The sequence below is a fragment of the Monodelphis domestica genome, chromosome 5 (assembly GCF_027887165.1).
Source record: "Monodelphis domestica isolate mMonDom1 chromosome 5, mMonDom1.pri, whole genome shotgun sequence".
In the NCBI taxonomy this organism is placed as follows: domain Eukaryota; kingdom Metazoa; phylum Chordata; class Mammalia; order Didelphimorphia; family Didelphidae; genus Monodelphis; species Monodelphis domestica.
In genome coordinates this window covers 59,747,362-59,772,968 of record NC_077231.1, presented here as the reverse complement: position 1 = coordinate 59,772,968, position 25,607 = coordinate 59,747,362, and the positions used below count along the sequence as shown (strand labels likewise).

General features: G+C 35.4%; 1 protein-coding gene across 2 annotated transcripts in view; it reads right to left on the bottom strand.

Moving 5' to 3' along the window:
• OTOGL (otogelin like) overlaps positions 1-25,607 on the bottom strand; it is a 256,085-nt gene that overhangs the window by 9,783 nt on the left and 220,695 nt on the right. For both annotated transcript variants that reach the window (XM_016425678.2, XM_056798553.1), the window contains 11 exons: positions 23,607-23,819; positions 22,560-22,664; positions 20,997-21,104; positions 19,852-19,953; positions 19,155-19,259; positions 19,009-19,049; positions 16,070-16,133; positions 12,512-12,690; positions 11,635-11,736; positions 9,575-9,694; positions 8,937-8,982 (listed from right to left, as the gene is read on the bottom strand). In XM_016425678.2, the coding sequence (XP_016281164.2) occupies positions 8,937-8,982; positions 9,575-9,694; positions 11,635-11,736; positions 12,512-12,690; positions 16,070-16,133; positions 19,009-19,049; positions 19,155-19,259; positions 19,852-19,953; positions 20,997-21,104; positions 22,560-22,664; positions 23,607-23,819 (1,185 nt within the window). The remainder of the gene's footprint in view (positions 1-8,936; positions 8,983-9,574; positions 9,695-11,634; positions 11,737-12,511; positions 12,691-16,069; positions 16,134-19,008; positions 19,050-19,154; positions 19,260-19,851; positions 19,954-20,996; positions 21,105-22,559; positions 22,665-23,606; positions 23,820-25,607) is intronic.

Genomic DNA, 25,607 nt, shown 5'->3' with positions numbered 1-25,607 from the left:
TGGAAATTGGATAAAGGATATGGACCACTTCTGATAATTTTCAATATGTCCATAATGCTAAATTTCAGTTAGTTTAGTGAAAATAAATATGTATTTTTTAACTTATGAAGTTCATAACCCTCCCTTTCTCCCTAAAGTCTGTTCATGGTCTTCAAAGGGCTTCTAATCTTAAGTCAAGAACCCTTGTAGATCTGAGACCTTGGGGCTCATTAATTCTATTGACCACTTAATAGAAAATTTAAAGAATATTTTATTTTTGCTCAATTATATTAAAAGTTTTAATATTAATTTTAAAGTTTTGAATTCCAAGTTCTCTTCCTCCTTCCCATTCTCCCTCTCTCAATCTCTCCCATCCCTCCCCCCCTAGATATAGTAAACAATCTGATAAAGATATTGTGCTTGTAGTCACATAAAACATTTATCCATATTTGTCATTTTGTGGAAGAAATCTCAAACAAAAAAGAAGTAAAAAGAAGGTAAAATATAGTATGTTTTTGTCTTCATTCCATTCCATCAGTTCTTTCTGAAAGCAGTTGGCATTTTCTCTAATGAGTCTCTGGGATTGCTTTGGATTACTGCATTGCTAAGAAAAATTAGGTCATTCATAGTTGCTGGTCAAAACATATTGTTCTCACTGTGTACAATATTCTAGTTCTGCTCAGTTTTCTTTGCATCAGTTCATATAAGTCTTTTTATATTTTCCTATCATACTGCTTGTCATTTATTATGGCATAAAGGTATTCCATTACAATCATATGCCGCAACTTGTTCAGCCATTCCCCAACTGATGAATAACCCCTCAATTTCCAATTCTTTGCTACAAGAAAAAGAGCCTCAGTGAATATTTTTTTTACTAATGGGTCCTTTTCCCATTTTTTCTCTCTTTGCAATATAGACCTACTAAAGGTATTGATGGGTCACAATGCACAATTATAAGTATTGTTCCAAATTGCTTTCCAGAATTGTTTGATCAGATCACAACTCCACCAACACTGTATTAGTGTCCTACTTTACCCACATATACTCCAACTATTATCATTTTCCTTTTCTATCATATTATCCAATATAATAAGTATGAGGTGATATTCAGAGTTATTTAAATATGATTTCTCTAATTAAGTTATTTAGAGCATTTTATACACCACTATAGATGGCTTCATCTGATTTCTTCATCTAAAAACTGCATATATATATATATATATATATATATATATATATATATATATATCCTTTACCCATTTATCAATTGGAGAAAGACTTTTATTTTTATACATCTGACTTAGTTCTCTGTATATTTAAGAAATAAGACCTTTATCAGAGAAACTTACACTAGAAAGTTTTTTCTTGCCTTTTGCTTTCCTTCTCATCTTAGTTATATTTGTTTTGTTTGTATAACAATTTTTTAATTTAATGTAATTGAAATTATCCATTTTATATTTATAATTCCCTCAACCTCCTATCTGGTCCTAAATTCTTTATTTATCCATATATCTGAAAGGGAAACTATTCCATGTTCCCCTAATTCACTTATGATTTCACCCTTTATGTTTAGATCATGTACCCATGTTCATCTTATTTTGGCAGACATTGTGAGATGCTGGTCTATTCCCAGTCTCTGCCATACAATTTTCTAATTTTCCAACAGCTTTTGTCAAATAGTGATTTCTTGTCCCCAAAACTTGGATCATTTGATTTATTAAACACTCAATTACTAAGGTCCTTTATTACTAGGTTTGTATACCTTATCTGTTCTACTGATCCAACACTCTATTTATTAACCAGTACTAGATTATTTTGATGATTAATGAGTGGTAATATAATCTGACATTCCTGGGCCATCTTCCTTCTTTTTTTTAAAGTTATTTCATTGATATTATTGAACTTTTGTTCTTCAGGATGGGTTTTGTTTTGTTTTCTCTAGTGCTACAAAATAATTTTGGGCAATTTGATCTGTCAAACACTGAATAAGGAGATTTGTTTATATAAAATTGTCATTTTATTATATTTGCCAGGCTTACTTAGAAGCAATTAATATTTTCCCAATTGTATAGCTCTGACTTTATTTGTGTAAAAAGTATTTTATAATTAAGTTCATTCAGTACTTGAGTTTGTCTTGGAAGGTAAATGCCCAAGTATTTTATAATATTTATTATTAATTTAAATGGAATTTCATTTTCTATCTTTTGCTACTCGGCTTTGTTAGAAACATATAAAGATGCTTATGATTTATGTGAATTTATTTTATATCCTGAAACTTTGCTAAAGTTATTTCAATTAATTTTATTAATTTTATTACATTATATCATATTTTATATTGTATATGATACACACATTATATATTTGTTTATATTTATTTTATTATTATTATAATTGATATTTTTGGTTCATTCTCTAGGGATCTCTAAGTATACCACCACTTGCAAAGAGTGATAATTTTGCTTCTTTATTTCCTTTTTTAATTCCTTCAATTTCTTTTTCATCTCTTATTGCTATAGATGGCATTTTTAGTACAAAACTGAATAATAGCAGTAATAATAGACATTCTTGCTTCATTCCTGGTCTTACTAGGAAAGTTTCTAACTTGTCCCCCTTAGAGATAATGCTTGCTGATGGTTTTAGGAAGATACTATTTATCATTCTAAGGAAAGTTCCATTTATTACTATGCTCTATAGTGTTTTTTAACAGGAAAGGATGTTTGATTTGCCAAAAGATTTGCATTTATTGAAATAATAATGATTTCTGTTGATTTGTTTATTGATATGGTCAATTATAGTCATAGTTTTCCTAATATTAAACCAGCACTCCATTCCTGGTATAAAACTCATGTTCAGGTGGAAAATTTGCCACACCTGAGCTACATTCCCAGCTTCCTTTTGAGTTACATCCCCATTTTACATAAGGAGGCTTGGGAGATAAATTTGGTTGAGACCCACACTGCAGGGCTCTTTTGGGGGAGCTTGTGCTTATGGTAAAGTGCTGCAGGTGTGAGTCTCTGGCTCTCTTTGCTCTGCTCACTTGACTGAAAGAATCCCTTTTCTTTTCCATCCTTTTTGATTATTATTAAAATCCCATATATTTTTAAATAGTAGGAGTATTTATTCATTTTTACTACTATACCCACCTGGTCATAGTAAATTGTCCTTATGATATATTGCTGTAATTTCCTTGCTACTGTTTTATTTAAATTGTTTGCATAAATATTCATTAGGGATTGGTTTCTAATTTCCTTTCTCTAATTTTTCTCTTCCTGCTTTTGATATCAACGATACATTTGTGTCATAAAAGGAATTTGATAGTATTCCTTCTTTGCCTATTTTTCCAAATAATTTATATAGTACTGGGATTAACTGTTAGCTTAACACAACATTAAAACAGAACTCTGCACTGGGCTCCATAAAGAGATCCACTGAGTTCTTTTCTTCCTACCCTTTATCCTGGGTTATTGTTGTTGTTCATCCTTCATTTTCAAAGAGGACCAATGATATCATGAGGTGATGTCTTAACTTGGTTATGTTTATATGAAGTAGAGCTGCACAAAGTCATCCACTTCACTTTCTCTTCTAGAGACAGGAAAACCCAGTGGCAAGACAAAAGCCAGCAATGCTGTAAATGGCCCAGGATACAGTGGATGACCTTGGTATCTTTGATGTCTGACCAAACTCTCAAGTGCTCTATAGCACCTATTGTCTTCACAGCTGTTGGAATAAATTTCCCATTCTGTCAGGGGAAGTCTTCACATGTCCTGGGTATAGTCCCTCTAGTATGTTGAATTTCTAGGATATTCCCAAAAAATCCTACTCCAATGCTTCAACATATTCTGAAATTCACCACAGGTTTCCAAAGGCTATGCCACTAAAATAGAAGTTCTTGAAGTTTCTACCCCATTGGAAAGGCTTTGTTTGAGTATAGATTCAGAAGTAAGGTCATATCTACTAAATGAAGACTTGATGACCAACATTTGAAGAAAGGGGAAGAATGGAAGGTTTTGTACCTGGAGTCAGAGGACATCAGTCCAAATCCCAGTTCTGCTACTTACTACCTAAATAAACTTGGATAAATAATTTGTCAAAACTCTCTGGTCCTCATTTCCTCAGCCATAAAATGAAGGAGTTTGACTAGATGGCCTCTAAGGTAATTTTGATAGCTAAAAAAGCCCATGAAATAAGTTTCTACAATGAAAAGCTTACAAATCTTGAATTTGGATACCCTGAATTTGAGTCCTAATAGAGACACTTCTCAATTTTGTGACCAGGGATAAATTACTTCGTTTTTAGTCAGACTGAGATAATAACATTTGAAAGGAAATTGCTGGGCTTTGGGGGGGGGGGGGAAGGAAAGCTTGGACCAGCAAACTGTAGGATGGATTTCTGCAAAGGAAAAAAAACCTGAGACATGTATCATACTGTTCCATGATAAATGCAATAAGAAAATGAGTCTAAGCATCCCAGGCGAGGTAAGAACAGGAGTCCTAGGTTATCCCCTATGCCCAAAGAGATCTCCTTTTCCCTTTCAAAATTTAGCTCATAGAAGAGGCAGTGTGGCACTCAGGATCCCTATCTGTAGAAAGAGGACATAAAACTAGATCATCTAAGGTACTTCTAACTCTCAATCTTTGATCAAACTCAGTCTTCCCTGTTACCTCTCAGCACCATCTCCCTCCTCAAAGTATCTGGTATTGAAACAAAAATGCATCATTTGTTTGATTGTTGTTCTCTCCAAGAGAGTGTAAGTTTCTTCAGGGAAGGGACCAGTTTCCATTTTTCTTTCTACTCCAAAATCACATAGTAAATATTGCTAAATTGACCTCATTAGAAATGAGAAATAATAAGCAAAGATGGAATTTTACCAAACTCCTTTTATGACACAAACATGGTCTTGATTCCAAAACCAGGCAGATCAAAAACAGAGAAAGAAAATTATAGACCAATCTCCCTAATGAATATAGATGCAAAAATCTTAAATAGAATACTAGCAAAAAGATTCCAGTAAGTCATCACAAGGGTCATCCACCATGATCAAGTAGGATTTCTACCAGGGATGCAGGGATGGTTCAATATTAGGAAAACCATCCACATAATTGACCATATCAACAAAGCAAACCAACAAAAATCACATGATTATTTCAATAGCAGAAAAAGCCTTTGATAAAATACAACACCCATTCCTATTAAAAAAAAACACTAGAAAGCATAGGAATAGAAGGGTCGTTCCTAAAAATAATAAACAGTATATATCTAAAACCATCAGCTAATATCATCTGCAATGGGGATAAACTAGATGCATTCCCAATAAGATCAGGAGTGAAACAAGGATGCCCATTATCACCTCTACTATTTGACATTGTACTAGAAACACTAGCAGTAGCAATTAGAGAAGAAAAAGAAATTGAAGGCATCAAAATAGGCAAGGAGGAGACCAAGTTATCACTCTTTGCGGATGACATGATGGTCTACTTAAAGAATCCTAGAGATTCAACCAAAAAGCTAATTGAAATAATCAACAACTTTAGCAAAGTTGCAGGATACAAAATAAACCCACATAAGTCATCAGCATTTCTATACATCTCCAACACAGCTCAGCAGCAAAAACTAGAAAGAGAAATCCCATTCAAAATCACCTTAGACAAAATAAAATACCTAGGAATCTATCTCCTGAGACAAACACAGGAACTATATGAACACAACTACAAAACACTCTCCACACAACTAAAACTAGACTTGAGCAATTGGAAACACATTAACTGCTCATGGGTAGGACGAGCCAATATAGTAAAAATGACCATCCTACCCAAACTTATCTATCTATTTAGTGCCATACCCATAGAACTTCCAAAAAATTTCTTTACTGATTTTGAAAAAATCATAACAAAGTTCATTTGGAATAACAAAGGATCAAGGATATCCAGGGAAATAATGAAAAAAAAATACAAAGGAAGGGGGCCTTGCAGTCCCAGATCTCAAACTATATTACAAAGCAGCAGTCATCAAAACAATTTGGTACTGGCTAAGAGACAGAAAGGAGGATCAGTGGAATAGACTTGGGGCAAGTGACCTCAGAAAGACAATATATGATAAACCCAAAGATCCCAGCTTTTGGGACAAAAATCCACTATTCAATAAAAACTGCTGGGAAAATTAGAAGACAGTGTGGGAGAGATTAGGATTAGATCAACACCTCACATCCTACACCAAGATAAATTAAAATGGGTGAATGACTTGAACATAAAGAAGGAAACTATAAGTAAATTAGGTAAACACAGAATAGTATACATGTCAGACCTTTGGGAAGGGAAAGACTTTAAAACCAAGCAAGACATAGAAAGAGTCACAAAATGTAAAATAAATAATTTTGACTACATCAAATTAAAAAGCTTTTGTACAAACAAAACCAATATAACTAAAATCAGAAGGAAAGCAACAAATTGGGAAGCAATCTTCATAAAAACCTCTGACAAAGGTTTAATTACTCAAATTTATAAAGAACTAAATCAATTGTACAAAAAATCAAGCCATTCTCCAATTGATAAATGGGCAAGGGACATGAACAGGCAGTGCTCAGCCAAAGAAATCAAAACTATTAATAAGCACATGGAAAAGTGCTCTACATCTCTTATAATCAGAGAGATGCAAATCAAAACAACTCTGAGGTATCACCTCATACCTAGCAGATTGGCTAACATGACAGCTATGGAAAGTAATGAATGCTGGAGGGGATGTGGCAAAGTGGGGACATTCATTCATTGCTGGTGGAGTTGTGAACTGATCCAACCATTCTGGAGGGCAATTTGGAACTATGCCCAAAGGGCGATAAAAGACTGTCTGCCCTTTGATCCAGCCATAGCACTGCTGGGTTTGTACCCCAAAGAGATAATAAGGAAAAAGACCTGTACAAGAATATTCATAGCTGTGCTCTTTGTGGTGGCCAAAAATTGGAAAATGAGGGAATGCCCTTCAATTGGGGAATACCTGAACAAATTGTGGTATATGTTGGTGATGGAATACTATTGTGCTAAAAGGAATAATAAAGTGGAGGAATTCCGTGGAGACTGGAACAACCTCCAGGAAGTGATGCAGAGTGAAAGGAGCAGAACTAGGAAAACATTGTACACAGAGACTGATACATTGTGGTACAATCGAAGGTGATGGACTTCTCCATTAGTGGCAATGCAGTGTCCCTGAACAATATGCAGGGATCTAAAAAATACTATCCACAAGCAGAGGATAAACTGTGAGAGTAAAAACACCGATGAAAAGCAACTGCTTGAGTACAGGGGTGGAGGGGATATGACTGAGGAAAGACTCTAAATGAACACTCTAGTGCAAATACCAACAACAGGGAAATGGGTTCGAACCAAGAACACATGTGAAACCCAGTGGAATTGTGAGCCAGCTATGGGAGAAGTGGTGGGAGGGGGGTTGGGGGGAGGAAAAGATAATGATCATTGTTTCCAATGAATAATGTTTGTAAATAACCAAATAAAATAATGTTTAAAAAAAGAAAAGGAAAGGAAAAAAAGAAAGAAATGAGAAAAGGGACAAAATGGGATAAATTTATATTTCATAAAGAAGTGCATGGGTGGGGAGAAGACCAATACAATGGAAGAGTGAAAGAAGTCGCAGAGTTGTTTTTTTTTTTTATGACCATAAAGGAATAGAAAAGAAGGAGATGCCTGTCAACAGGAAATTGCTAAATAAAGTATGTTAGATGAATGGAATGAAATACCATTGTGCTGTAAGAAATGACAAAATGGACAATTTCAGAAAAAAAGTCTTATATGAACCAATGCAGAGTGAAATGAGCAGAATCAGGAGAATGATTTATACTATAGCAACAACAATATAAAAACAAACAACTTTGATAGATTTAATATCTTGGATCAGTACAATGACCAACTATTATTCCAATAGACTTATAAATGGAGCATGGTAACAACCTTCTGGAAGTACTAAATATGAAACAGGAGACAGTACATTTTTAGATATGACCAATATAGAATTTGTTTTGCTTGTCTATGCAAGCTTGTTACAAGGGGGTGGGAAAAAGAAAATGAATGCTTATTAACTGAAAAATATTCAAATATAAAAGATGAATAGCATCATGCTTGGTGCTAGACAAAAAAAATGACCTCATTATATATAATTAAAAGTAGAAAACCCAGAGGAACTATAGGCAAATCAAATGATTATTCTTTATAGAGAAGAAAAGTGGGCATCAACTCACACCTAGGAATGAGAAGAAATATTATCTAAAGGACTTGTGATCAACTGGGTGCCTTGGTAACCAGTAGAGCAATAAATCAACTCAAACAAACATCAAGGTATATTAGTTTTCCATGAGAATACATGTAATGGAAGGTATGGTGGGTGGAATGTGGATTAATGTTACACAGTCGAGGGAAAAAAGAATCACTGACCCTTTGAAGCCCTCTAAAAGATATGATGTTTTTCCCATAAAGGGTGGAATTTGAACCTCTGCAAAGGAAGCATCTTCTTGTGCTCCAAAGAATAATGACTTGGATCCAAAGGTCACCCCAGAAAATAAGCTGGAGATATTTAGTGGGGTTGGTAAATCCCTGCTGAGAAACACTGAGGTAGATATATGTCATCCCGACATGAACAGTAGGGAGGTAAGCTTGCCTCTCAAATGGAGATAATGCTCATACCACATATCACTCTCAGAGTGTTCATATGAAGGCAACTGGTAAGACTTGAAGTATTACCTACTTGTGATAATTGGAGAAACTTCATTATATTCCAGAAAGAAAACCCAAAGTCACAAACCTGGTAGCCAAGTGAAGCCAAACAATGTCACATTATTAAATTACCTCAGATTTAGTAATATTGACTAACTCTCCCCTCTGAATTTTCATAAAGACCAGTACTTTTTATCAAAAAAAATTAACTACTATGCAATGTAACATTTTTATTTTACTTACAGATCTTACAGCAGCCATCATTTATTATTGTTATGATACCTTCATTCTAGAAAAAGGAAAAAAAAAGATAGAATCACTGAAACACCAAAATAGAGTGTGCCCAAGTCACAAACTAAAAATGGAGACTTTTGTGATAGGTGTCAAGAACACTTATAATTTTCACATTAAAAAAAAATGAAATTATCGCAGCAGCTGCGTGGCTTAGTGGATAGCAAGGCCTAGAGATGGGAGGCCTAGGGCTCAAATCCAACCCCAGATACTTCCTACCTCTGTGACCCTAGGCGAGCCACTTAACCCCAATTGGTAGTCCACTCTTTTGCCTTGGAACTGATACTCTTACTATTGGTTCTCATATAGCAGGTAAGGTTAAAAAAAAGGAAATTCTGGGGAAATGGGATCTTTGACATCAGGTAAAATAACACATTTTTTAATTTATAAAATAAAGGATTTGGATGATCTCTAAGATTCATGTGAGTCTTGACACTGGAATTCATGTGTTTCTTTTGAATTTACATGTAAATGTCAGGAAAATATTTGATTAATTATAATATAAAATATAACCCTGCAATATGTACTGACATATGTTTGCTTAATAATATCAAATATGACATTTTAATATTTTTAAATTAAGTACAAACCTTTTTACATTCAGTCTCATTAAAAGGAGGACAGACAACACTGTAGCCCAGAATCATTGTCCCTTCATCTGTCATTACACACTCATATTTACTGCAGTTAAAGACCCATGAACTTCCCTCCTAGAAAAGAAAAAGTGACAGCATTAGTTAAATAACTCAAATTAGTGCACTTTTCAAAAGAAATGGTCATGTTTTCTTTCCTACTTAATAAAGGGTCAAATGAAAATTGGGAGAGCATTTTTACTAGAAAATATCACTGTTGTTTCATTGGTTGTCAGTGGTATTCTATTTTTCAATACCCTTTAATTCATTATAAATTATAAAAAGTTATATTACAGAAATGCAGCTTTAAATATAACCAAAGGAACAAATGTGAAATGGAAGACTAAAAATGGAAGAAAAAGTTAGAGACCTACGAAGGGAAGCTGAATGGGTAAGTGACACAATGTAAGGTGGTGTATCTGTGAAGGTGTGAATTTTTACAATCTGGAAATGTCATCACCATTAACTTTCCAAGTAGTGAATCCCATTGCCCAGTTCTGCCATGGAACCAATACACGGTATTGATTCTAAGGCAGAAGATAATAGTTTCAATATAAAAGAAAAAACAATGACCATATCTTACACACAATTTACATATCATTAAGCTCTGACTAGAGGGGATCAGTTGCTTCTATGACTCATTTTAATAAGGTGTGTGATTTTGTGACATGTATATACATATTTGACTAGGGGTGGTGGTAAAGGATGTTAGCTTGACTTTTGAAAGATAGTGATCTGGAAAGATGGCCTCCTTGCATTTGGAATATTTGCAGTAGCCCAAAGGATACTTATAGCAAAACATGAACTTGAAAATTTCCCTATATTATATGCCACTCTATGTAAATAAATGAAATTATAAATTATACCCCCAAAATACTTGTAAAAATGGAGACTTGAATCTAGGACTTCAATCCCCAGAAATCCTTGCTCACTTCCCAGAATGCTTTGTAATCAATCTCACTGAATTATCACCTGGGCCAAGAGCAAATTATTATTGAAAGGGTCTCCGCCTATGGCGGGGGCTCTTCTTCTCTTTCCTACTTCCGCTCCCGAGCAGACACATCTCATGATGTGAGTGAAAATTTGAATGGGCCTCTCGACCCACCTAGCATGTGCTTCTCTTACTTGTATATTCTTAAATTCCTTATCTTAAATAAAACTCTAAAAATATAATACTCCTTGCAGAGAGAAAGTAATTTCTACCTGCCTCAGTTTCCCTAAATTTTAACTCTTACACATTATAGTCATCATATTTCTGAAAAGACCCTCATATAATTTTATGATAATTGTTGACAAATGAATACAGATATATCATGATATTATTTGATTCAACTCCATGCCAAATTAAGTAGCAAACATTTTAAACTTTTATTTTAGACTAGCATTGCAACTCTAAGGGTATTCTGATTTCTGGATTTGTCAGTAAACACCAACAAATTCCAAATGGACACATCTATAACTCCTGTGATAAATTCAGAGTGTTGTCTGAGGCTCAGGGAAATTGCATGATTTAGCCATAGTCATACAACTAGTAAATATTAAAGGGAACATTTAAACTCAGGTCTTCATGACTCCAGGATTGGAAAGCTAACCAATTCAATTGAGTTCAACAGGCATTTATTAATTACCAACTAAATGTAAGACATTGGGATAGATACAGAGTATACAGACAAAAAATAAAATTTCTTACCCTTGTGGAGTTTTCATTCTACTAGTCTACCTCTCTCATTCTGCTAATGAGTTCTTAATATTAATTTTCTTTTATTTAGAAGGATAAATCCCAAAGCAGGACTATGAGAACCATTTAGGGTCACCACAAAAAATATTTTAGGAACTCTTACTCCAAATTGCTTTCATGTCTCAAATAGAATTGAATTTTGAAAAGAAGTTATCCATTAGAAAAGTACCTGTCTTTGGTATTCAGACATCTACAATAACAAAGATGCTTCTCTCTAACATGTTTCTAGTACCTCCACAAGCCCCATATTTCTTTACTAGTGGTATTTAAGACTTGATACCTCATATATAAATGTATCATTTTCAATCTTGAAACTACAGGATACATTCTTGCAGCTACCACAACAATCATAATCGCTGGTAGAAGGAACATATTCTTGGTGCTGTGTAAAATAATAAAACATTGAAATAAATATCAAATAAGCCACGAGAAAAAAATTTAAATACAACTAGGTCCCAATTAGCAATTAGTTGTGATTATGTTAAGTATGGTCATTGGCCCCAGCCTAGTGATATTATGCATGGCACTATAAATAATGGACCACTTCCTAAAATTCATTATTTACAATAATCAGGACCTGCTATGGCTACCACATTTAAAAAAATGAACTAATTCTGCTAAATATTATTCCAGTACAGAATGATAAAATGCAAAGGCTACAGACCTTAGACAGCATCTAATCCAACTCTCGCATAATTATAGACCTTCCTGTGGCAGGTAGACATTTCCAAAAGTGTATCAAATTAATTTAAATGATGATGAACTTTAGTGATGCTATTAGGAATGGTTTCAACAATAACCTTTGCATATATCCATTTTTTCTAGTTGCATCAATTCCTGAACACATATGGTGTCTACAGCAAGATGAACTTTATAAAGTCAGAGGCTCCCCTTTGGCACATATCAGCATACAGTAGACTGAAAATGTCCTTACGTCTGTCATTCTCAAACAAATGGCCTATTTTAATCATTGAAACTCCACTTAAGCAAAAATCTATAACCTCTAAAATAGTCATCATTTCAAACAATTGTAAATGACATCCTGAGATTCTGTTTTGGTGACATTGAATAAGATAATGTATGAAAAACACTTGGAAAATTTTTAAATAGCATACAAAATAGTCTATCAGCAGACCACGTTTTTACAGGATACTTACTTCTTCACATTCTTTTGAACAATTCACCATAGAAATATTCATGGCATGGTAGCCTGTACTATTATCCTTTTCTTCCAAACATTCTATTGGATAACAGTAATCTCCTTCCAAATATTTTATCATGGACTCTCCTGGATTCAAGACATTTACTTCTTGAAACACACATACATTATCCTTTTCTTTAAAAAAGGAAAAATAACATATTAACAGGGAAAGGCTATATTTAATTTTTCATATAACAACAACAACAAAAATTTTTGCATGGCCCGGACTTATGATTTTATTGGTAAAGAAAGTTCTCTGCCAGTGCAGGTTACTATCTGCTATGTAGCTTGGCTAGAGTATTAAGAAACTAAGTGGCTTTCCCAAGGTCACAGCAAGGCAATCCCCAACTTCCTGACTTCTCTCTACTACCCTAAGTTACCTGTAACCAAGAAAATGTATTACTTTTGTATTATTTCAAATCCTTAATTGTTTTTGATAATGATGATGGGGGGGAGATAGCACAGTGGATTAAACACTGGGCTTAGAATCAGGAAGGCTCATCTTTTTCAATTCAAATTCAACTCAGACACTTACTAGCTGTGTGACTCTAATAAGTTATTCAACACTGTTGACCTCAGTTTCCTCATCTGTAAAATGAGTTCCGGAGAAGGAACTGGCCATGAAAACCCCAAATGGCATCACAAAGAGTAAGACATATCTGAAATGTTTAAACAAAATGATGAAGGACTTAGCAGTTCAGTCATTCATGGACCCCATGATCTTGTTGACTTATATATGCTCTCCAGTGACAGAGATCACAATTATCTCTAACTTAGCAAATGGTCTTGAAGAGTTCTTGTGGTTGAAAATATTATTAACCCTGCTGCTGACCTGGTGATGACTGTCATCAAGTTTTGCTAGACTATTCTTCTTATTCAATATTTACTCTTTAAAATATAGTAAGGAATTGGATTGTTGTGATGTCCAGTCTCATTGGATAACATTTTTTTCTCTTTTCAAAAATGTCTCGTTATAAGAGACAGATGCTTTCTGGGTGGGAACAGTAGGAGAAATATACTAGGAAATAATCGTTATGTAAAAGCCAAAGCATCATCAATGGGCTGATGAGAGGGACAGCTGATGATTTTATTAGGTTTGGAAATTCTTTTGAAGAAACTCCTTTTATTAATGCAGGCTGGAACTTTCTCTGGAATTTAGAGCCAGAGAGAAGGGTAGTCCTGCAGCCGTGAGAGCATAAAGGACTTGGCAGGATCATAGAATCTCTCCGACTCAGAATCAGCAAATCTTCCTGGATTACAGAAAATCATTATGCTACATTGTCTCTCAACATTTATTTTTTTTAATCTAATAAGGAGTTTTTGTTATTATCTGAATAGAGCCATGGCTTTAAGATACCTCTACATAGATGAAGTAGAAAATTCCCAAATTTTTCAGAGAATGTTACCAAGAAAAAAAACCAACATTCCACATTTAGAAATTTCAATAGCTGTTTCATTAAAATAAATTTATTATATGCACTAAGAAGCTTTTGCTGATAATATCGGACACCAGTCATACTGATTCTTGCTTTTTACTATCTTTCTCCTTCATCCCATGCATTTACTCCATCACCACTCTGCTGGTCCAGACCTTATGCATCTCAGAAAATATTTGCTGCAGTGCCCATAACTGATCTGCCCCCTTCTAATTTCTTCCCACCATTTTTATTCAATACAGGTTGCGACTATTCTCAAATTTGTTTTTGGATCTGACCTATAATTGCGTTATTATGGAGAGATCCTGACAAGGAAATTTCCCCTTCTGAAGCAGATGAGTTTCTTCAGTTATTTATTTGATAGATTCCCTGGGGCACAGATAGATTAAGTGACTTGCCCTGGATGCAAGTCTGTGGATCCGGTAGAACATCATCTTAAGTTTTCCCTATTCCAAGTCATCTCTCAATATTGCTATTATTTCTCTATTACAGGGCTCTATCAAACCTTCCCTAATAACGTCTGCCCATGCTGACTTTCTTTCTTTCTTCTTTCTCTATTCTTTTTGTACTTATACTTTTAAACTCTTTTTGGACTTGCAAAATTACCTATCATGTGTTTGTAATGGAAATTTATGTAATTACATAAATGTAGAGTTAATGCCATCCTAGTCTTTGTTTTTTGTTCTTATTTTGAAGAATATAATTTAACCAAATTTTAACTGGATACAAAGTGGTGATGCATTTGTGATTGTTGTTTAGTTTTTGAGTCATGTCTGACTCTTGTGACCCCATCTGGGGTTTCCTTGGCAAAAATCCTGGAGTAGTTTGCCATTTCCTTCTCCAGCTAATTTTATAGATGAGAAAACTGAGGCAAACAAGGTTAAATGACTTTCCCAAGGTCACATTGTCAATAAGTGTCTGAGTCTAGATTTGAACTCATGTCTTCCTGACTCAAGGCTAGATACTCTATCCAACACACCACCTGGTTGCATAATAACACCACACTAATTTCACATATGCATATCTCACCCCAACCACTAGGTAGTATAATAAAGCTTTGGCTAGGATTTTAGGATTATAAAACTCTTTATAAAGAATGTCCCCAAAAGCCGGTGCCATTTTTAGCTTTCAATAGCACTAAGACTTTTGGGAATCCCTGATTATATTCTATCATTTCCTTCCTTAAAATGGCGCTATTGAATTCTCCCAATAACCCCTAGAAGTAGGTGCTATCATTTCCATTGTTCAGATGAGGAATGTGAGGCTGAGAGAAGGTAAATGAATTGTCCAAGGTCACACAGGTTTAAATGCCAGAGATAAAATTCAAACTCAGAGCTTCCTGTTCCAAATCCAATGCTCTATGCACCTTGCCACCTGGTGGCTGGATTATATAGCTAGTATATGTATTTATGTGTATGTATATGGAGAGCATGTTCAGTCATTTAAATTTTGTGTCCAGATCTTTGCTTGAGATTTTCTTGGGAAAGATACTCGAGTGGTTTGCCTGTTCCTTCTCCAGCTCATTTTACAGATGAGGAAACTGAGGAAAACAAAATTAAGTCATTTTCCCAGGGTCCCATATTGAGCAAGCATCTGAGGCTAGATGTAAACTCAGGTCTGCCTGGCTCTGAGCCCAGCACTCCATCCACTGTGCCACCTAGCTGCTTAGATGGTGAATAGCTGTGCTCCAATGAACACTTGTCAGATGATGGATGGGGGACCTCTTCTTGGGTCTTTCTACTAAATCCTGAAGCTTCATATTTTTTAAGTGCTGGAAGCAGAGCATTGGTAAGTAGGGTATACAAATTAAAGGGAGACCACAAGACAGCAGGGTTAATGAAGGATTTCAGAATTACTGAACAGAAATGACCTCAATTATCTTTACTACATAAATAAAGCAAGCAGATTAATGCTCCCAAATTATTTATGCTCTAAAATAACCAATTGAGAAAGGAGCCAGTCATGCACAAATGAAAAAATAATAATTGCAGATCCTTCATTGCTGTTGGCAGTAATACCCTTTGTATATCACTAATTCACTTATTATTAGAGGGGGGAAGTGTAATTAGGACAGTTACCACAGAGATACTTCTGGCATCCACAATCACTTTGAAAGTCTTGGTCTATTAGAGTGAGTTCTCCCTGTTAATTAAGAAGAAATCAAAGAGAATATCAATAGGATGAACCAACACTTTTCAGAAGCACAACTTACAGAATCATAGACTTGGAGCCTCAGTTTTCTCAGCAGTAAAAAAAGCTAGAAAAAGACTTAGATTGCCTACTCCCAGAGGGTTTTTATGGGGAAAGTGCTTTGTAAAATACAAAGTGAGATGCTTTTATGATGGCTACCCAAAGAGCATTTTTGGAAGTGCCCCAAACTCTCTGAAGTCTTTAGCTTTGTTTTTGCTCTATAAAGCCATCCCACATCACATGACTCAAGTCCTCTATCTTCTACACGTTCCTTTCCCTTTCAAGACTTCAGATCTTACATAAAAAATAATAGCTAGTATTTGCATGGTGCCTTGAGGTTTACAAAGTGCCCTATATCTACTATCTCATTTTGTCCACACAATAGCCCTAAGATAAAGAAACTATTTTATTCCCTTTTTTACAGATAAGGAAACTGAGGCTGGAAAGTTCGTTGCCTTGCCCAGGATCATGAAGACAGCAGTTTTCTCATGGGGTTTAACTCAGGTCTACAATTCACAGTTAAACAGAATTTTAAGGTTTACAAAACACTTTGTTCACAGCAACCCTGACAAAACACAGTACAAGCATTATCCCAATATGAGAAATGAGGAAGCCAAATAAAGAGAAGCGAAGTGACTTGCCCATGGTCAAGTGGTTTATCAGTAATAGAACTGGGAATACCCTCACTTCAGGTCCACTCTTTCTACTTCAAGATATTATTTCTCTCATATAGCATTCTATTTGTATGTGCCTTTTACATTTATATCCTATTTATCTCTACATGTGCTAGATCCCGTTACAAGATTATAAACTCTATGAGGGTGTGGACTCCATCATAATATGTAGAACCTATGATTTGTCCCATTGCTACAGATAGGAAATTATATCAAGTCTGGGGACTAGAGTTCCAAAGACCTGGTTTCTGTAATTCTCCCATGTCACCATGTAGTACTTCTGAGTTTCCATGCATGGATGCTTCCATTCCTCCCTGGTGAAATATATTGCTATATCCTCAAAACTCTTAGCTATAGTTAACTATATATAAAATATTAAATTATATATGCATAATTAAAATATATTATATATAACATGTATATTACAAGGCCAGCTGCTGAGAACACCTCAAGTTGATTCATGTGGTCATAGTTATCTTGCCTCAGCTTCCCATTTGGAAGGAGGGAGGAAAGGAAGGAAGGAAGGAAGGAAGGGAGGGAGGGAGGGAGGAAGGAAGGGAGAGAGGGAAGGACGGAGGGAGGGAGGAAGGGAGGGAGGAAGGGAGGAAGGAAGGAAGGAAGAAAGGAAGGAAGGAAGGGAGAGAGGGAAGGACGGAGGGAGGGAGGAAGGGAGGGAGGAAGGGAGGAAGGAAGGAAGGAAGGAAGGAAGGAAGGAAGGAAGGAAGGAAGGAAGGAAGGAAGGAAGGAAGGAAGGAAGGAAGGAAGGAAGGAAGGAAGGAAGGAAAGAAGGAAGGAAGGAAGGAAGGAAGGAAGGAAGGAAGGAAGGAAGGAAGGAAGGAAGGAAGGAAGGAAGGAAGGAAGGAAGGAAGGAAGGAAGGAAGGAAGGAAAAGAAAAGAAAAAAGAGAAAAGAAAAGAAATTAAATGAAATGTGGCCTTTTAGGACTATGTTTTATTTTGCATTATCCTTTCTTCCAGGGATTGCTATGACCAAACAATCCATCTCCATGTAGATAGCCTGTTGGGGATAGCATCCTTTGTGCTTAGTTAAGGTGGTCCTCAGAAAGCAGACATTGAGTGATGAATGTGAAGCTTTTCCAGCATAAATCTCTTAGAAATAGCAATCTAAGGGGTCTCTTCCACACCATAAAGAAGCATCCAAATAGTACTTTTTGGATCATTCATATGAGATAATTATATGAAATAGGCAAAGTCAAAGTATTTTGAAAAGGTTTAAAGTGTCATGCCAATGTGTATTATTATTAAAGGATGAGTATGACTAACTCAATCGCCATTCAACATTAAGTATCTAATATGTATATAGCAGCTAGGTGATTCAGTGGGTAGAATAATGAGCCTGGAGTCAGAAAGACTCAACTTGAGATCAAATTTGGCCCCAGACACTTACTAGCTGTGTAATCCTGGGAAAGTCTTCACACTGTTTGCCTCAGTTTCTCTTCTCTAAAATGGAGCTGGAGAAGGAAATGGCAAACCACTCCAGTATCTTTAACCTAACCAGTATCTTTGCCAAGAAAATTCCAAATAGGGTAACAAAGAGTCAGACATGACTGAAAAGTGACTGAAATGTATATAACATTACACAGCAATCAATGAAGGGAGGGAGGGAAGGAGAAAATCTGAATCCTAGAATATCAGAAAACAATACAATGGAAATAATTAATAAGCAAATTTTAAAAGAGTAAAACAAATGAATAAGTAAATACATATAAAATAATAGCATTATAATAAGTGTACAAATTGACCTTTCAGTGAAAAAGAAAGTGGCCATGATAAAGTCAGCATGGCACAGGACATAGCATTGGGCTTGGATTCTGGAAGGCCCAAGTTCAAATCCTACCTCAGACATTTATGAACTATGTGGCCCAAGGAATTATTTAACCTCTGAGCTTCAGTCTCCTTTTCCTCAAAATAGAGAAAATAATGACATCTACTACAAGGGTTGCTATGAATTCCAAAGTCTTTTGCAAACTTAAAGTACTATATGAATGTTAGCTTTCATTAATCCCATTTGGTTTCTGGTGTTAGAATACAAAAATCATCTCATATCCTCTGCCTACTTTCCTGTGCCTCTCAGAATAATTCAAGAAAGAAAGCAAAAGATAGGAGTAATACAATCCAAAATAAGTATCCTTACCACATTACAAGTTGGCATAACAATATTTTCGCAGCTACATTCTAAAAAAGGGGGAAAACAATTCATTAACATCCATCAAAATAAATTAGTGTGAAATGCATTAACATACTATTACTTTGAAATATCTGAAAATCAATGTTAGTTACCACAATGCCACTCTGGGCAGCACTGTCCTGACACATTTTCTTTCACAAGTTTCATGTCTTCTGGGCAGTTAAGTGAAGGTGGGGAACAAAGGTTCTGCTCACAGACTAAAAGCAAAAACAAAACAAAACAAACAAAGAAAAGCAACAATATGCATCAAAATTCATTCAATCCATAAGTTTTTTGTTCCTACTGAAATCAACTCTCAGTAGCCTTCCTTAATCAAAAAGGACCTTATTTAGTTGACATATGACCAAAACTAAGTATTGACCCAACTGGTCAGACATCACATTCCTTCTGGGTAGGAACAAATAAAATAATCCGTTGATAGTATGGCAGCTCTCATGTCTACGCCAGCTAAAACTCATGAGGTTTCCTTGGGAAATAGTGGCAGCCGGCGAAGGAGATGGGTAGAAAAAGATTTATGAACTCAGATAGATATGAGACCCTCACTCTAAAAAATCAAGCTAGCTCTTCTGGGAGATGAGGACCCACTTTGAAGAGCAGAGCCACAAACCAAAGTTAAACATGCAAGAAAACCCTACAATGTGGTTAACCTGTGCCTGGTGGAATCAGGTGTGAATTATAGCACTTGGTCTCACAGCAAACATCTAATTTTATCCTCTTCCAATACTCAAGATGTCTCAATCACTAGCAAAGGCTAAACACACAGCAATATTTTGATCAAATTGGACTTACCACAATAAAACTGAGGGCAACAGAGATGTGTGGTATGGAGATCCACCGTGAGAAATTCTCCCTCTGTGCACAGGGGAATGGGCTCAGTGCAAGGTTCACAAACTGGAGGAAAAGACCCAAAACACCAAAGATAAAGCTGATGTTAGAGATTCTCTAAGTTATTAGAATGCTTATTCTTATATCTCTAGCACCTAGCAAAGAAATCATGTTTTTGGATGGATTATTACTTTACAACTCTCTTGAAAACTATTCTCAAAAGGCAATGTACCAAGTTTGCTTCAAGAAAAAAAATGTAACTGAATTTTTTTTACCAGGTAAAACATTTTGTTTTTTGACTGTTATTAGTATTATTAAGTAATATTTATAGAGACAGAAGCTAGCTGGTCCTTAAGTTTAGAAGACAGATCCTATTAGTAGTTCTAATGGGGAACCTTTTTTAGAATAATATTTTTAAAGGAATGGATAAAAATAAAATACATTTGATTACAAAAGAAAACTCAAATATTTGAAGGATATTTATCAAAACACCTTTTTATTTTTTTAAACTCTTACCTTCCATCTTAGAATCAATATTGCACACTGGTTCTAAGGCAGAAGAGTGGTAAGGGTTAGGCAATGGGAGCCAAATTTGAACCCAGGACCTCCCATCTCTGGGCCTGAGCCATCCAGCTGCCCCCGAAAAACTTTTTAAAAAATTCTACCCTCCATCTTTGAATCAGTACTTTGTATTGGTTGCAAAAAGGGTTAGGCAATGGGGGTAAAGTGGCTTGCCCAGTCACACAGAAAGGAAGTGTTAAGTCCAGATTTGAACCCAGGATTTCCCATCTCTAGACCTGGCTCTTAATCCACTAAGCCTCTTAGCTACTCCCTATCAAAACAATTTTAAGTTAAGATCCCTGACTTGGAAGGAGGTCATAACAATTGGGACAAGCTAGCTCAGATATAGTTGTGAATCTATTTTCTTGACATTTTACAGATAGATATGAAAGAGAGCATCCACTGGGTTCAGTAGCTCTATGTAGATTTCCCTGAACTGAAAGATCAGAACACATAGTAACAAGTTTTGTAAAATCTTTATCAAATGAACGTGTTTCTCCTATTCAATTCTTCCTTCTTCCAAGAACAATGGGCTAAAACCATCATACCACAAAAAGGGGAGTAACAGCAAGGTTCTCCCCGCTGGACTTGAATCTCAAATTGATCTTCCCTGCAGTCAGCTGGGGCAGGTTCAGGACACTCCAAAATGTCACATTCTACAGAAAGACAAAGAATTTTTTTTCCAATTATGAAGATTTTTTTTTATTTTACTGATTACACGTACTAAATTTCCACATAAGTTTTCTGAAGTTATAGGATCCAAACTGTCTCTCTCACCCTTCTCTTCCCACTCCCAAAGTTTTTAAAAGTAAAATAAGGCTAAAATAAAGTAAATAAAAAAGGGTTTTTAAATCTTTTTCTCTTCAAAAAAAAACTTCCAAATTAACAACTTTTATTCCTTTCCCTCTATAAAACATCAGAATTATTTATTCCAGTATGCTCTATCAGTACGTGACGTAGACCAGTCTGAGCAGTACCTAAGCAGCAAAATCTATGCAATATTCTGTGCCCATAGTTAGCCACTTCTACTAAGGAAAAAGAGAAATGATCCCTTCTCTTTTACTTTTTCTGAGACCAAGATTAATCATCACAATATCAGCTGGATGTTGTCATCCTGAGGACTGACTAGTTTTAGAGACCCTAGTAGTAGTAGTAGTAGTAGTAGTAGTAGTAGTAGTAGTAGTAGTAGTAGTAGTAGTAGTAGTAGTAGTAGTAGTAGAAACGTACAAGATTTCTATATGCCTTAGAGAATTTTCCCCAAAGAAAATTGCTCTTAGAAAAATATGAACAAATGCTGTTCTATAGTTTCCTAAGTGTTTTAGAGACTAAGAATATAATTCACTACTCTGATTAGATGATGCATTTTCACTTACTTAGATTTATAAGCCTTAATAGTTTTAACAGTACAAATATTTAAGAGGACGTTTTTAACCCTTATCTTCCTTTTATAATCAATGCTGTCTATTGATTCCAAAGCAGAAGAATGGTAAGGGCAACTGGAGTTAAGTGACATGCCCAAGGTCACAGGGCAAGAAAGGGTCTGAGGTCAGATTTGAGCCTAGGACTTCATGGCTCTCAATCTACTGAGCCACCTAGCTGCCTCCTATTTAATACTGTTAATAGCTATTATCTACATCAAGCCTTTGGAAACCATCTGTATCCATACCTATATATTTTATACATAGGATATATCTGTACCTATGTATATCTATACATATGTCTATATAAGTTTATTCCTATGTGTGTGATATCTTTATCTATATATATATATCTGTTATATAGGTATCCAGATCTACATACATATACATTACACACAATGCATGTACATACATGTTCGTGATACTACACACATGTATATACGTATAACAACACATATCTATATTGCACTTAATATTCCAATGGCACTGTGATCTTGCAGGTTTGAGAGTCCCTTCCAGGAATGCAAATGACAATCTATCTGTCTACCCTTGACCCTTGTCCATGCCCTCCACAGATATCCTGTCCACTTACATATTTTGTATATGTGTGTATATTGTAACACAGCCATGCATGTGAATGTGTCTGTACCATGTGCATTGTGTGCTCATTGTCTGTATGGATGTATTACTTACCACACTGGTATTGTGGGCAGCAGTGAAGTGGGCTGTAGCCTACAAACAATTTTTCAGTACTTTTACACATTGGAATATCAGTTTCACACAAAGTCATGTCACAGGCTGAGGAGAAAAAAAGAAATGAAACTTTCATGAATAAAAGAGTGGATCGTCCCATGCTAACTTGAATGTAGGAGAGAGAGACTTCTAAGAGGTACCATATTCCCCAAACATAAAGAGGGTGGAAAAGGAAGAAATGTTCTGAAGTGTCATAGTTCAGAATGTGAAAGTCATTCCTGAAAATCTCGATTGTTACCCATTAATGACCACAGAAAAAAAGCTCTTTCCTGGATCTGTACATTTTTTTAGATGGGTAGATTTTTTTTTTTTGTAATTTGTAGATTTATAAAATTTCCTATATTTATAGATTTTTAAATAGTGTTTGTGTTTTTATGAATTTGTAGATTTTTTTAAAAAACCTATAACTTCTGTCTTTTTTTTTTGAACTCTTACTTCTGGCTTAGAATTAATAGTGTGTATTGGTTTCAAAACAGAAGAGAGGTAGGGCTAGACAATGGGGGTTAAGTGCCTTTCCTAGGGATACATGGCAAGAAAGTGTCTGAGATCAAACTTGAGCCCAGGACTTCCTGTCTCTAGTCCTCACTCTCAAGCCACTGGGCCATCCATTTGCCCCCTACCTTCTGTATTAGAACCAGTTTTAAGATGAAAGAATGGCTAGGGCTAGGCAATCAATGAAAGAATCAATAATATGTATTGGTTCAAAAACAGAAGAACAGTAAGGGGAGGCAAAGGGAATTCAGTGAGTTGCCCAGGGTCACATAGTTAGGAAGTATCTAAAAATACATTGTTTAGTTTGTTTTCAATAACTCAGAAGCAAACTTCTACACGGCTTGCTTTTGGAAAGCCAAGCCAACCCTGAGGACATGCCCTAAGATGAGTACCTCAACTCTAGTGCAGTTTAAATACAGGCAAAAATAAGGAGTCCCAAGAATGGTGAAGGATTACTTTTCTTGGGAAGTCACATTCCAGCTGTTGTATACATACCACACAGTTTCTTTGGACAGCAGGACTGCATGTCCATGATGGTGATGACAACTTCTCCTTCTCTTTCACAAGTTGGAGGCAACTCTTCAATACAACTAGGCTCTAAAGGGATCACATTTCCATTTTCCAAACATTCATAGAGGCAGCACCCTTCGTCCGACCCATTCCAAATCTCTCCAGAAGTACGGGGTTGGCCCTTATTGTCGGTACATGCTAACAGAAATAAATATTATTACAACTGTCACGATTTAATTATTATAGAAGAAAAAATCTGTGGGGTATTATTCTACCTTCTAACGTATGACCCAAGGCAATGTCATCAGTCTAAATTCCTTACTTAAGTGTTAGAAAAGAGACAAAATATTGTCTAGTAGAGAGAGCTCTGGTCTTGGCATCAAGAAAAAAAAAAACCTAGTTCTGATTTTTGCTTTTGACATTTATTAGCAATGTGATGAAAAAAAGTCCCTTAAATTCTCTAAACACCTGTTTCCTCATAGTCAAAATAGAAAGAGTAATACATATAGTAGCTGCCTTAGAGTTGTATAATGGTCAAGAATAAGTATTTATCACAATATTAAGGATTATATGGATGCCAGCTATCATTTCACCATTTCCTGTCTTACAAGTTTACATTTTCCACGTGAAAAAAAACATTTACTTTGTTATATAGCCAAAATTTTTCATTTTTGTTATTTTTTTCTCCCGTGAAGTTAAGTCAAATCAAGTCAACAAATATTTTTTTTAAGAGTGGACTATACACCAGGCACTCTGCTAAGTGTTAGGAATACAGAGACAAAAATAAAAATAATGCTCTCCAGGAACATGAGATCTAATGAAGAAGAGAACATAAAGACAACAATGAACAAATATGAAATAGATAAGATAAAGCAGACATGTCAGAGGGAAGCCACTAGTATTAAGGGGGATTAGGAAAGACTTTTTGTAGAAGATGGGATGTAAGCCCTGATCTAAAAGTCAGGAGGTAAAAATGAAGAGGGGAAGAATTTCAAGCATAAGGAACAGAATGAAGATGCATCAAATCCAGAGATGAAGTAATATGTGCAAGAAGATGCTACAGAGCCACTGGAGTTTATTGAATAGTGGGGTAACATGTTCAACCCTTCTCCTTAGGAAAATAAATGAGACAGTTGAATGGGAAAGATAGACCAGAGTGAGAAGAGACTTAAATAGGAGGTTCAGGCAGAAGGTTATTACAATAGACCAGGTGTGGTATGCACCAGGTTGATGGCAATGTTAGAAGAAAAAAAAAGGGATTAGACCTGGGAGGTGCTATGGATCTAGAACTGACAGAATGTGTCAACTGATTAGATGTGAAAGCTGGGAGAGAAGATGTTGCAAGCCTGGATTTCGAGCATGAGTGAGTAGAAGGTTGGCAATAATTCAACTATAATAAAGACTTTAGGAAGAAGGAAAGGTTTAGAGAAAATATAAAGAATTCAGTTCATAAAAGCTTAGTCTAATATCTGTAAGAGGTATCCAGTTTGAGATGTCCAATAGGCAGTTAGAGTTGGGACTAGCATTGAGGGGAGAGATTAAGACTCAATAAATAATTCTAAGAATCATCTGCATAGAGAAAGAAACTGAATTTATGAGAATAATAATGAATACTCTTTTATCCATAAAATGGATTCTATCATCACATCCATTTTTATTTTATCAAGAAATTCGTAGGTCACAGTTCTGCTCTTTTCTCTCTGTATGAATCTGTGAGAAAAAATTAATCATTTGGGCCCCAGTTAAATGTACAAAGAGGGGTAGGGGATTTAGGCTCATTTAATCTAATTTACACCATTTATAATTTATAGGAATGAGAGGCTTATAGATTTAGAGTCAGAGATCATCTAGTCTAAGATAAGGAATATGAAACCAGCAAAGGTTATGTGACTAGATCAAGGTCATGAATGAAATATAGAACTGGGATTTAAACCCACCATCTCTAACTATAATTCTAGCTTTTTCTACCTTACCATACTATCTCCC